Source organism: Bidens hawaiensis, unplaced genomic scaffold (assembly GCF_021521415.1).
Source record: "Bidens hawaiensis isolate Kalapana, Puna unplaced genomic scaffold, B.hawaiensis_p1.1 tig00013187_1, whole genome shotgun sequence".
NCBI classification, from domain to species: domain Eukaryota; kingdom Viridiplantae; phylum Streptophyta; class Magnoliopsida; order Asterales; family Asteraceae; genus Bidens; species Bidens hawaiensis.
Window position 1 is genome coordinate 51,343 of NW_027492113.1, and position 14,045 is coordinate 65,387.

Genomic DNA, 14,045 nt, shown 5'->3' on the forward strand with positions numbered 1-14,045 from the left:
GATTACGACTCATAATTATTCTTATTCGTGTTTGTGTTTTACCAGAGCAACGCACGGGTCATATTTCCTAGTTTCGTTTTCTTTTAAAACCGAGTTCATTTGACTGAGTACTAATTTCATTTATCATAATAATAATAATATACTTTTATACATTTGAAAATGATACCAGTTTTTCTTATCTGGAGTACACAAATGGTTTCTTATAAGTCTGCAACAATAATGAAGAACAAACCACACTAACTGAAGAAGCAGCCATGCAAGCACCAGCCAACCACGGCGGTAGCCTAACTCCGATGAACGGAAACAAAACTCCGGCTGCCACCGGCACTCCAAGCACATTATACCCAAGTGCCCACACATAATTAAGACGAATCCTCGAAATCGTCTTCTTCGACAAATCAATCGCAGTAATCACATCCTCTAAATCACTCTTGATCAGCACCACATCTGCAGCTTCAATCGCAACATCTGTTCCTGCACCGATCGCGATTCCAACGTTTGCTGCAACGAGTGCAGGCGAATCGTTGATTCCGTCTCCAACCATCGCAACGATCATCCCCTTCGCCTGCAATAATGGGTGTTCAACGGATAGAATTTTGAATATTCAAATTATTCGAATTTTGAAATTTGAAGTTGGATTCGATTTGAATTTCGCAAGTAATTCGAATTCGAATCAATTTAGCTAAAAAAATAATTTATTGACAATAGGCTAAAGCATTAGCGGATTAGATATCGAATGATAGGCACAAATAAAGAAAACCGTGTGTTTTACATGTAAAAGATTATTTTTACATGATGTTTTTCAAAGCTTTTACATATAAACACGTCTAGAAGCCGTTTTAATTAAAAATAATAATATAAAAAAGTTACAAAAATAGTTTTTTTTTATTATTACTTTTTTTTTTGGCAAAAATGAGTTTATATTTAGAACGTTTTCTACATGTGTTTATATGAAAAAAAACTCTTAAAAAAATTATGTAAAAGAGAATGTTTCACAATGTTTCACATGTTAAAAAAATCGAATCGAATTCGAACCTTGAAATTCGAATTAAATTCGAACCAAATTTCGAGTTTTTCAAGCCCGATTCAAATACTGACAGCCTACCTGCAACTCCTTGATTTTATCCGCTTTCCCTACCGGGTCCGTTTCCGCAAACACATTCTCAATGCCAATCCCCGTTGCGACAGCGGTTGCCGTCGACCGGTTATCACCGGTAACCATTATGCTTCTAATGTTCATTGACCGTAAACACGATACAACATGTGCAGCCTCTGGTTTCACCGGATCAGTGACTGCAACTGCACCCACGATTATGTCATCAACTGCAACTAGCACGCAGGTTCGAGCCAGTGTTTCGTTATCTGTGACGTAGTTTTCGGCTTCATGGCTTATAGGGATGTTAAATGTTCTCATTAAACGTTTGTTTCCGATTAAAACCTTTCTGGGACCTACTTCGCACCCGACCCCGGCTCCTGGATGGACTTCAAAGTCATGAACCAATGCGCCGGGTTGGGTTTTGTGGTTGGGTAATCTGTTCTTGGCATATTTCATTATAGCTTTTGCTATTGGGTGTTCACTGTTTGCCTGAAAAGAAACTGATATTGTATAAAATTGGAGATTTTTATGGCATTTATCGAATAAGTAAACGAAATAAATATTTAGTGAACCGGTCGGCGAGAAGTTCATTTATGTTTATTTAAATAAATGAACAAACATAAACACATGTCCCGTTTGTGAATGTTCATTTATGTTTCTTACATTTAAAATTGTTATTGGAGGTAGAGATGCACAAAACCGATTTTGGGCTCACACCGCATGGGTTTGTATTGAGTCAAACAAAGTCAAAAACCGGTTAAGCCCAAACCGGATCAGTTTAGAAACTTTTATAAGGGAAAACCTTAGCGGGTTGGAATTGGTTTCAACCCGGATTGAACATTTTATATCTAGCGGTTCTCCCATACCGGTTCTAGAACCGGATTCAAAATATATATTCTCAAACTGATCTCAAACAAGCGGGTCGGATAGGATCCAAATCAGTTTCAGGATCGGGTTTGGTTGCACACCTCTATTGAAGTCCAACCGAAGGTAATAAGACCATTATTTGGATGTTTTTTTTTTAAATTGTGTGTGTTCGTTTAGAATACTAATAATAAATGAACAAAAACACACTAATTTTCTTAACAAACAGACATGGACAAGTAAATATGTTCGCTTGTTTGGTTAAAGTCAAACAAACGAGCACGAACAATTCTGCTTTCGTTTGCATGCCTACAATAAACTCACCTCTACAGCAATTGTAATATTGCAAAACTCCTCCATTGAAATCCTTGAAAACAATACTGCACTTACAACTTCCGGTTTTCCAACCGTCAACGTTCCCGTTTTATCAAACACCACCGTGTTAACCTACAAAATCCATATATCAATCATTAAATCTACACCAAATTAAGAGTTCATAATTTGTAACTATGGAAGTGCATATATAATATATGATATAATACCTTATGTGCCTTTTCTAATGCATTACCACCCTTAATAAGTACACCCTGTGATGCACCCTTCCCGGTTGCAACCATGACCGCAGTTGGAGTGGCTAGACCCAAAGCACACGGGCACGCTACAACCAGAACCGATATACCAAACTGTAACGCAAGCTCAAACTCGTCCATTGCCTTTGGTATCCAACTTTTAGGATACATTCCAAGTACCCCGGGAATGAACCATCCTAACCATGTAATAACAGCAGCCACAACCACCTGAAATTTAGAATATAATATGTTAAGTTTAACTGCTAACTGTTAAGTGTTAAGTTACCGAATGCTAAGAAGTAATATCTCACTGCAGGTACAAAAATTTTTGATATTTGATCAGCCAGCTTCTGTACAGGTGCTCTTGCTAGTTGAGCAGCCTCCACTATTTGAACGATTTGTGAGAGTGCAGTTTCTGAACCAACATGAGTCGCCTTGATCAACAAGCATCCGTTCTCGTTCACCGTGCCACCAATTACCTGTTCGACGCATTTTATTATGGACGGGTCGAGCTGGAATTTGGTTTATCTCTAATGGGTCAAACAGGTCAAACTCACCCAAAGTGGGATGTGACTGAAACCAAAGTAACCGACTTGTAACTGAAATAACTGACATAACCAAACCGAACTGACCCAGCCCAAAACGACGGTTTGGTTTTATGTTTTTTCAAAAACCGAATTTCTAGTTCGATTTTGGTTCTGCATGTACGAAAACCGGAAAAACCTAACCAAACCCGTATAAACGAACCGACTTTTATAATCAAACCGAACCCATATAATCAAACCGAACCCGTAAAAAACCAATTTTTGTTAGTAAATATATGGTTTTATAAACTTTTTTTAATGTTAACTTATAAGAAATTAATATATGGTGTAGCCCAAAAATGTTAGGCGCCAAGATGCGTAATAATCAAGTAAAACATAAATAAACAAAAAAGTTTATGGCCCAAGTTTCAGGCGTAAATTCGTTGTTTTGGGCCAAAAAATTTAAATTCAAATGACAAAACCGAAACCAAACCGAGCCATTGTGGAAACCGAACGATTTCAAAAAACTATAAACTGAATTTCCGGTTTTCAGTTCGGTTTGAATCCAAAACCAACGCATGCACACCCCTAACCCAAAGTGTATACTATCTACAAAGTTGATTTGGGCCAAACCAACCCGGCCCGTATTGATCCCAAAAAAACAGTTAACAAACCAAACATACCCGGTCACCAACATTTTTAGCAACGGGTGTCGCTTCTCCCGTGATCATACTTTCATTAACGTATCCCTGACCGTTAACCACGACACCATCAACAGGAAACTTTGAGCCCGGAAATATCTTTAAAATATCATTTCTTTCTATTAACCTTGTGTTAATTTCTGTTTCTGAAACAATGTTTCCTTCATTGTTAACTGTTAATAAACAAGCTGTATCGGGGGCAAGATCCATGAGCTTTGCCAATGCATCAGATGTCTTTCCTTTAGCCTTAGATTCCAAATATTTACCTAGAAGAATAAATGATATCAACATTGTACTCGTTTCAAAGAAATCTTGGCCCTCGAATTTATCTGAAAGTGTTGCTTTTATTACTGTGTATACAGAATAAAAGTATGCAGCATTAGTCCCAAGTGCAACCAGTACATCCATGTTAGCAGATCTTCGTTTTAACGTGTGATATGATCCCACATAAAACCTGAACATGAGTTCATAAACTGTTAGGCCTGTAAACTAACTGAGCAAACACGAACAGAGTATGTTCATGTTCGCTCATTTAACTTTAACATAAACAAACGCGAACGGGTTTTCTTGTTCTTGTTCGTGTTCGTTTGTGTTTGTTCCTTAACAGTACAAACAAACGGTTCGCAACGTAAGCAAACAAACATAATTGAACATAGATGAACGAAAAAAACTGAGCAAGTAGATGTGAACAACAATGCGTCGGGCCTATAAAATTGTTTATAACTAGACTAAATTGTAATGAGCCTAAAAACTTTAAATGAGCATATTACAAACGTAAACAATCAAACTTAACTAAAGGTAAACTGATGAGCATAATTGAATATGAAATAAGCATTTCACGAACATAAATGAATGAACAAGACATGTGTCCATGTCCGTTCTGTTAACTAAATGAACAAAAAATTTGTTCATGTTCATTTGTTTATTAAGTAAATGAACTTCCTAGTTAATGTTCGGTTCATTTACACGCCTGCAAACTGTTTATAAGAAAGTTGGTTACTTTTCCATAAAATCAACAAAACGCTTACCTTCGACCGATTAAGAACTGCACGGGTGTACATAGGATGAATCTTATAACCATGCCAACAGTAAGCATGCTATGAATCTTGTAACTTAACCAGTTTCCATAAGGAGGAATCATTGGAAGTACCATAGAGAATATAAAAACCGGAACCGAAAAGAAACAACTCCACAAAAACTGATTTCTATATATTTTAATCTCGTGGTTTCTCTCTGCATCGCATTGTTTTTCAGGGATGTGTAAACTTGCTTGATAACGATTAGAGTCCGTGCAAGAATCTTGAATAAATGACAGTATTGACCTTGGACCGGTCAAATATGGATCATAGCTAACAATCACAATACCTTGTTTTATATCTACTTCAACATTATTCACACCATTTAGCAACTCTAGAGATTGCATGATTGAACCCATATCTTGTGCAGATATTGGAGATATGACACCTTGTAGTTTTATATGAACTTTATTTGCATCATTCTCGGATTGTATAAGATCGGCTCCAAAACCAGCATCAACAACTGCTTTAATAATATGAGTTGTGTTGGTGACATTAGGGTCATAGTTTATTTTTGCTTCTTCAAGTGCTAAACCAACAACTGCCTTTTTGACGCCTTCAACCTTTAAAAGTGAGCTTTCGATTGATTCAGAGCAACTTGTGCATGTCATGCCCTTGATTTTGAGTCTGCATACTGCTATGTCTTGTTCTATAAATTCGGTCACTTTGAATCCTGCTGCTTCTATGGTGTCTTTGATTGTTTTTGCCTGAATTACAAATAAGTGTCAAACATGTTACAAAAGATAGTGTTTGGGAAATGTGATTATTAAGAACCTAACAAGCTAATAATCATAATCGGTTTTACCTAAGGGTGTAAACGTGCCGAGCCGCTCGTGAGCTACTCGAGATCGGCTTGTTAAAAACTTGCACCGAGCATTGCTTAAACGAAGTTGGGCCCAAGTTAAAGCTTTTAATAAGGCTCAGTTAATAAGCGAGCTCCAGCCCGAGCTTCACATATGCCGGCTCACGAGCCTAAACAAGTTTTTTATTTCATATATTTATATAATAACTAGTACTATATATAAATATATCATGAAAATAATTGAATAATTATATTAGATTATATATAAAAATTATAATCATAAATATATCTGCAAATAATCATAAAAATATATAAATAAAACAACTAAATATTTAATAAATAATAAACGATTTAAACCTAAAACAAGCGCAGGCTTGACAAACTATTCACGAGGCTTGGCTCGTTTACACCCCTGGTTTTACCAAAATCCAAACACCTAAACTAATAGAACTTGGACCTAAATAACTAGTTGATCAAAATCAACTAGAAACTGATTGAAACACAATCTAAACTGATATTATTAGACCCTTAAATAAACAGATAAACAGAAATCTAATAAATAAATAAATAAATAATAAATATGCAATTTGAAACACAATAATCAAATATTCAGTTTTAGAACACAACACTAAACACCTAATTAATAAGAAGGGAGCAATAAACCGTGACTTACACTAACAAGTTCTGATATGTATTTAACTACAGCTTGTCCTTGAACTGGTGACACAGCAATGCTCTTGACACCGTTAAGCTTTTGAAGCACGGATTCGATGGAGGTTGAACATGATGCACATTCAACTCCTCCAGTTTTGAAAATAATGGTTGTAACCTTTTGATCCACATCACCGGTTGATCTAGAACCATTGAAAATAACATCACTAGATTGATGCAGCAATGGCATCTTCATATCTTCCCTTGATTCATTCCCCATTCCTGCAATGCAAATCTACAATTACAGTTAGTGGTGCAGTTGTGCGAATGAGCTGAGAAGGCTCGAGCTCGGGCCGTTTTGATTTATAACAGCTCAAGCTCAGCTGGTTTGAGCACTTTCTCTGAAGCTCAAGCTCAACTCATTTTGATCTCTTTCTCTAAAGCTTGAGCTCGAGCTCGAGCTCGAGCTCTTTTTTCTAAAGCTTGAGCTCTGCTTATTTATGATTTATTAAATAATTTATATACATTTTTTTTTACTTTTTTTATATATTTCAAAAAATAAAACCTTAAACGAGCCTAAACTTCGCTCGAGCTAGTGTGCGAAACCTTAAACAAGCCTAAGCTTTGCTCGAGTTCATGTACAATAAACGAGCCAAAGCTCAGCTCGAGCTCAGCTGTGAAGTGTGAAATTAATACATAGAAGTCCAAAGAACTAAAACTTAAACTACACAAGGCTCAACAAGCTTAAACGATCTTCCCATACAAGGCTCACACTCGTGCTCGATAACTAAACAAGCTTTACTTAAGTCTCGAGCTCAATAATACTCCACTCATTTCCAACTTTTTATCAATCCGATCTCAAGTAGCTCACTCCTTTGCATTTCTAATCACGATATTAAACCTTAAACCTAAATCACAACTTTCAAGCGCAACACGGATTAATTAGCAAGCTGTACTAACATTAACGATCAATGATTAATAATACGTACAATCATTAACCATAACACGTATTCAAACCCTAACAATAACATCTTAGCAATATATGAACATAATAAGCATTAATAATACGTATATCACTTACATTATTAACTACTTAACAGATTCAAGTTCATTAGCAAGTCGTATTGTATCACTTAACTTCACTACTATATATTTGAAGCTAATGAAGTTGAATATGACGTAAGCAATTGAGAGTTTAACGATCGATATATGAAGAAACTGAACGTAATAAGTAATAATAATAAGTAGATATATGACGTAAGCACAAGAGGTTTGTTTACCTAGGATTAATTCTGCAATGATGATGATATTAATATTATTAATATCCAGCAGAAAGAAAGAAGAGGAGTAATTAGAGTAAGTGGAATAAGTGTGAGAATTCAAATGCGTATTTATAGGCATCAGCAGAAGCAGAAGGATCACTGTAGTCAGTCACGGCGCCAAGTGTTTTTGGTTATTATTATTATTATTATTATTATTATTATTATATTTCTTTTAAATGGTTTGGGCTGCTGCTGCAGACCCAAGTTCGATCTTTACTTTGAGCTAGACCTTGCAAAGTTGTCGGTTCAAATCACGAGCCCACCCGGTGTTACACCAGATAATTCTACTCTCGTGGCGGCACAACGACTGTTAAGTGGCAGACGGCGGTATGGTGTTCCGGGGGAACGACTAAGACAAACTCTGAAAACCAGTGTGGCTCCAGTTAAGACAGCGTGGTCTGAATAGAGTGAGATAATTGGGCTCTCCAAAATATTGGGGAGTAGCGATGATTTAAAGGACCGTAAAGTCTTTCATTCCAAAAAAAATATCAACACGATAAAACTCTTCTCATAAACACGCAGGAAAAACTAGCCTGTAAGCAAATAATGGTGTGGGCACGATGTGACCAGTAATGAAACATCATTCCCTAACACCTACCAAGAGTCCAAGATAGTGGTGTTAGGCGCATGATTATGATTAGATGCTCGATCTAGACTGATAACATTTATCAACATGCAGCCTCACATGCAAATGTTATCGAGTGTGACACGTGGCAAATTAGTTCAAATTGAACTAATTTATGCTACTTCCATATTCTCATTTGCTTGGTCTTATCTTACGTATATTTAATATCGCACACTTGCTTGATCACATGAGGAAATCTCTTATCGTTACGACAAGTCTAACAATTTGTAGCTACCTTTTAGACAAATTTACTTTTGATCAGCTTCAATTTACATTGCTAAAATGTCTATATATGTCAAATGTTATTTTTAATATTGTTTTAACATTATTAAAGCGTATTCGAAGTGTGATATTCGTATTATTAAAAAGACAACCACGTACAAATTTCGTACGTAGGATACAATAACTTGTATGTACGATTTTCGACAAGACTTGGGTTTATCTTAAAAATCATAAATTAAAAGTAAACAAAAAAAAGTAATAGCTTGATAAAATTGTTTTCTATTTGGCTTCCATTGGCATGGGATGTCTCTTTATCTTTTTTAAAACAACACTTCCCACCAAAGATGATAACGTACATTTTAGGCTCCTTTTGTTTTCCACTCTTTAACCTTTTTTTCCTTTGCCTTTTAGCCAATCTTTTACTTTCTAATCTTTTTAAATTAAAAAATAATAAATCTAGTAAACATATACTTATGAATGATATAAGTATATATTTTTAATTGTAAAATTCATGAAAAGTTTGCAATTTTATCTTTATTTTACTATTTGTCATAATTTTTTAAAAGATGGAAAATATAACATCTAATGATTCGTGTTGCGGTGAACGTAAAGTCTAGTTTCGATGCACTCGGTATAACAAATACTGTAAAAGAGAAAATTTAAAACAAATTAAGTGAAGCGGGTGTGTGAGTTAAACTTTTAAAATAAAATTAAATGGATATAAAACACATTTAGTAAAGCTAACATGATAATAGTGAGCTGATTATGCAGTTTGATATAATATATAATTAGCCCTGCTTGCGGTGCGCACATATGATGTATATATGTGTGAACCCTCGGGTGGGCAAAAGTGAAATTGCACTAATTTTGACGTTATTTTACTAATCTCGTGAAAATAACGTTAAAAGTGACGGACGGTTAATCAGGCATCATGTAGTGGCGTTGATAGCTGAAAGATAAGGGTACATGCACCGATCAGCCAGTGTCCCGATGATTGAGTGCTATGTGCCTTATGTCCAAGACTTGATGCAAAACTACTATCGAGCCGGGGGTCTCACCGGAAGCAGCCTCTCTATCCCTATGGGGTAGAGGTAAGGCTGCCTACATCTTACCCTCCTCAGACCCTACCATAGCTTTGCTATTGGTGGGATATACTGAGTACGATGATGATGATGACTAAGGTTGAAAACCTGTATAATACACATGCATGCTAAATAAATGTTTTCCAAAATATTTATTTTAATAAAACATAACATTTTACTTATAGTATTTACCAAATTAAAGAGAATTATTATAGTTAATTAATATATAATAAGAAAAGAAAGATGAGAATCAAAATTTTGACATCACTGTAAGTTGACACGTGACATTCAATATTTAATAGCACATAGAGGTGGTATAACCAACTTAGGTGGCCTACAAAGCTTATAAATATCTTCAATTATTTTAATCTATAAGATATAGGAGACAGAATATATACAAGTTTCACCATTTTACAATGTCTACGTATACACACCTCCAGCTAATATATCAAAAATTAGTATTACGGAATGATAAAACCAATATGGTGAGATAAAAATGTTGTATATATATAAAATCCAATTTGTTAGTACTAAATAAATAATGCTGTACTTCTAATAAAGAAAAAGACAATGAAAAATAGCGTATTGAAACATACGCATATGGTACCAAAAGAAAAGGGTGAATGTTGCCATTATTTTTCATCCATTAATATGTTATACACTTGTACCGTACCTTTCTAAAAAGATTAAAGTTCATTGCAACTCTTTTTTTCATAGTAGTGGTACACATCATTTAGGCAAAGTTATTTTTTTCACATGAATAAGTAAATAAATAACTCCATATATTAGACAATATAAATCATCTGATATATAATGTCTAATACCAAGAAGTTAATTTCTTTGTAGGGAAAAAAATAATAATATGCTTGTCTAATATTTATTGTATAAATGAATTGTTTAGTGCTATAAGAAATATTTAATTTTAATAATTTCAACTATAACTTATTTCCATACTTTTAATTTAGTCACTGATGGTTCTAACTTACATTTTCGTTACTAAAACATATCTTACTTTTTTGTTTATTTACCAATTTGATGGTAATTTATGGATTTGTTAGAAAACTTGGCTAAAATACGTGAAATATATACATCTAGGGGTGGACCTACTCTTGTGGTACATAGGTCAGCCTTCTCTTGTGAAAATTATTTAAATAGTACTCTTATAGTATAAAAATCCAGACTGGTTGCTATGAGTATTAACAATAGTTAACTAAGAAGATTACCGATCCATGTGAGAAAAATTGTATTAATATGTCGTTATGAAACGATAAAGATATCTAATGTATCACTATATAAAATTTTGTGTAAAGTCGAAAAGTGGGTAACACGAAGATATCCAACAAGCTCAAAAAAGGTGTTGTATGCATATGATAATGCTTCCTTGTTCGATCAGACAAAAAACCTCAAAGCAACATTTCCCATGAACTTGGATGATTTTTTGATATATATGATGAATAATATACGTGTAAAGTCGATTATGCAACCAATAGCAAACGGTAAATTTTGCATTTTCGTCCTTTTTACATGACTAACGCCTTTTTACGCCATTATCAACATGTATGTTGTAAAGGTACGACTTTTGGAAAGGAAAAAAGGATACTAAAGCTTCTAAAAAGAAGAAGCATATCTATCAAAGGTTGCATGAGATCACGACTCCAAGATTTTAACTAATCGTGTATTTGTCTTGCCAGCACTAAACGGCATATACGAATTTGGATTAAGATTTAATGTTTGGTTGAACTCGTATTAAATGGACTGAAAATACACACATATGGATGCATGCATGCATGCATGCATATAGTAAGGATTCGTAGAATCCATTAATTACGTTAACTCAGATAACCACTTTTGAACAAATTTTTTTTTTCAGTTTTTCATATATTATTATTCTTTGTTTTCTCGATCAAGGACAGTATGGTGTTGAATGAATTTATGTCACACAACAAAATAAAAAAAAACTCATGTTATCTTAACAATTGCTTATTGATGTATTTGGAGAGCTCGAAGCAACAAAATTATCAACAACAAAGATGTTGCAATGCACAAGACAATAGAAGATACAAATGCACTTGATTTATTCTTATTATTTTCTAAATGATTAGTGAAAGTATACTTAAAAGCACACATACACGAAACATCATTTACGTATGTCATAGTCACTAGCCACTAGGTTTTTTGTTATATGGGCTGAACAAAATTATATTTTCAGTTAATGTACGAAATCACAAACTTATAAATACAATGCTTATTCAGTTGTATAATTTAAAAGGAAAAAAAATACTAATATACTGATTTTGTACATCCAAATTATAGTATATTACAAACAAAAGGTTATGTTTGAGTGTTTAATCATAACAAGTAAAAGTTGTCGTCACACATCATAACAAAGTAACCCTTTAAATTTAACTTAGCATTTCTTCTTCAAATCTCATTTTTGTTTTTATTAAAAAACAATTAATAAAGCTCAACACTATTAACCCATGGGTTATACATTAATCCATCATGAGAGCATGAGACAATGAGACATTATTTTAAAACCTAAAGGGTTGTATCATAGTGTATTAAGTATTAATGGAATAATGGGTTTTCCTTCTCAAGTGGTCAAGGGCTCGATCTAGACTTAATTTAGAGTAGGATGAGTGTGAGTTAGCCATTAATATAAAATAATAGAAATTTCAAATATTACAACTATAATAAGTTATGAAACTAGATGAAACGTAGAATTAAATAATAATATAATTTAAAAAAAAAGTACTAATAAAGATCCAAAATGAGAATAAATTAAAAGCAAAAAAGAATATAGCAAGTCATCTCACAAAAAACGGTGTTTGTTCATAACAAGCAAAATAAAACGACCGTTTAAATTAACTTAACTTTTCTTCATATTTGTAGTTTTGTTTCGGTTCAGGGTTTTAAATGACATTGTAAGTAACCACAGTATATGATAGATTATTTAAATATCTACTTGTATGTAAACCTTTGTACAACTTAATCATCATAACAATCATTTTACGACATTCTCTTTGTCAGTGATTTACGGGCTTAGGGCTACGTTGTGATTTTATTAAGAACATTTAAGGTTTAGGGTTGCATCGTGATCATTTATAGCGGTGTTCCTCCCTAAGTACTGGACAAAGATATAAATTTAATAGTAGGATTAATAAATGTGTGAGTTAAGCGTTATAAAACTTAATACACATTTCAAATATTACAATTAAAATCCTTGATGAATAAGTTATTAGCTGTTCAAAAAATGAATAGGTTAAGAGTTATCACATTAGACAAGTTCACGAAGCCTTTAATAAGAGGAAGCTTTTAATTTTTAATTGACTCGTTCCTCCACCAAGAATAACAAAGCAAAAGGCAAAGCAAAACCAAATGCAAATGTATGCCATGATCCATTGGTAGGCTTTTGATATATCAATAATTCTTTATGGTTTAACTTTTCATTATTTGGATCTATCGATCAATCAAATATTTATGCGAGCCACTCGGGAAAGGTATTCCAGTATTTGATTAGTCTAAATAGTATGTTGTGATTTGATTCATAAAAAAATGTTTGTCGTTTTTTTGTTAAAAAACTTAATATTATTAAAATTATGAAACTGTATTGATTTCTAACCACAAAAAACTGTAAACACATATTACGATATACTTCATAATCTTGGGCACACCCACGAATTTGATGGAGTAAAAATCAGGTTATTCGTGTACAAGATTTGAATGATCAAAACTCTTAGTTATCCAACCCGTTGTCATTCCTACCAAGTTATCAGACACGTAGAGAGTGTTTAAATTAGTGTTTGAAAAGTTCATAGTAGTTCTATTTTAGTTTTCAAATGCCTGGATGATTAAAATTTCCTTCTAAATAGTACATAGTTAAAAAATTATTATAATCAATTTTATACAATTAAAAAGTTTTAAAATAGAATACTATTTGTAACGTTTAAAAATCTAATTTATAAATTTATAAAAGACATAATTCCCAAGTTGAAATCGGTTCCTAAACCAAAACAGAGAAACTTCAAAAATTGCTTAGAAATCGAACTGAACCATTAGTTTATATCAGTTTGAGATCTGCTTTATTGAAACCGGTTAAACCAAAGCGAATCGGTTAAACAGTTTCAAACCGAACCAATCTTTTTCGCTTGGAAAGCATTTCAAGAAACCAAAATCAGCTTGGGCTAAAAAAAACAAAAAACAAAGTTGTATACCTCTATAATGTCTTTACATTTGTCTGGGCATCAAGGAAGCCCATATTCTTTATAAGCATTTATATTTCTTGAAATCTTGATTTTCTGGCCCAAATCAAGTAGATCTCCTCCAGAGTCCAGACCCAAGTTAGACATAAAAACTTGTATGGGTTGGACCAGAGGTTATTTATTCAAAGCCTTTTTTTAAACTGATCCCGAAATCGGTACCGATAATTCCTATATTCAACTATTAAAATTATTTAGCTAGACATCTAGCTCATAATGCTATTCACACACATTCGGGTCGAGCTCCGACTC

The 14,045-nt window shown here is 33.6% G+C and overlaps 1 protein-coding gene across 2 annotated transcripts; it reads right to left on the reverse strand.

Annotated features, from left to right (window-relative positions):
* Nucleotides 1–125: 125 nt before the first annotated feature.
* LOC143543596 (copper-transporting ATPase HMA4-like) lies at nt 126–7,626 on the reverse strand. Of its 2 annotated transcripts, none has more exons than XM_077035879.1 (9): nt 7,564–7,626; nt 6,306–6,578; nt 4,783–5,537; nt 3,737–4,208; nt 2,841–3,008; nt 2,503–2,757; nt 2,285–2,407; nt 1,106–1,585; nt 126–565 (listed from the first exon to the last, which is right to left on the reverse strand). In XM_077035879.1, the coding sequence occupies exons 2-9, from the start codon at nt 6,561–6,563 to the stop codon at nt 176–178; spliced, it is 2,901 nt and encodes a 966-aa protein (XP_076891994.1). In that variant the 5' UTR covers nt 6,564–6,578; nt 7,564–7,626; the 3' UTR covers nt 126–175. The 2 variants fall into 2 exon arrangements, with proteins under 2 accessions (XP_076891994.1, XP_076891995.1); XM_077035880.1 differs by having other exon boundaries at nt 6,306–6,565; nt 7,564–7,617.
* Nucleotides 7,627–14,045: the final 6,419 nt, after the last annotated feature.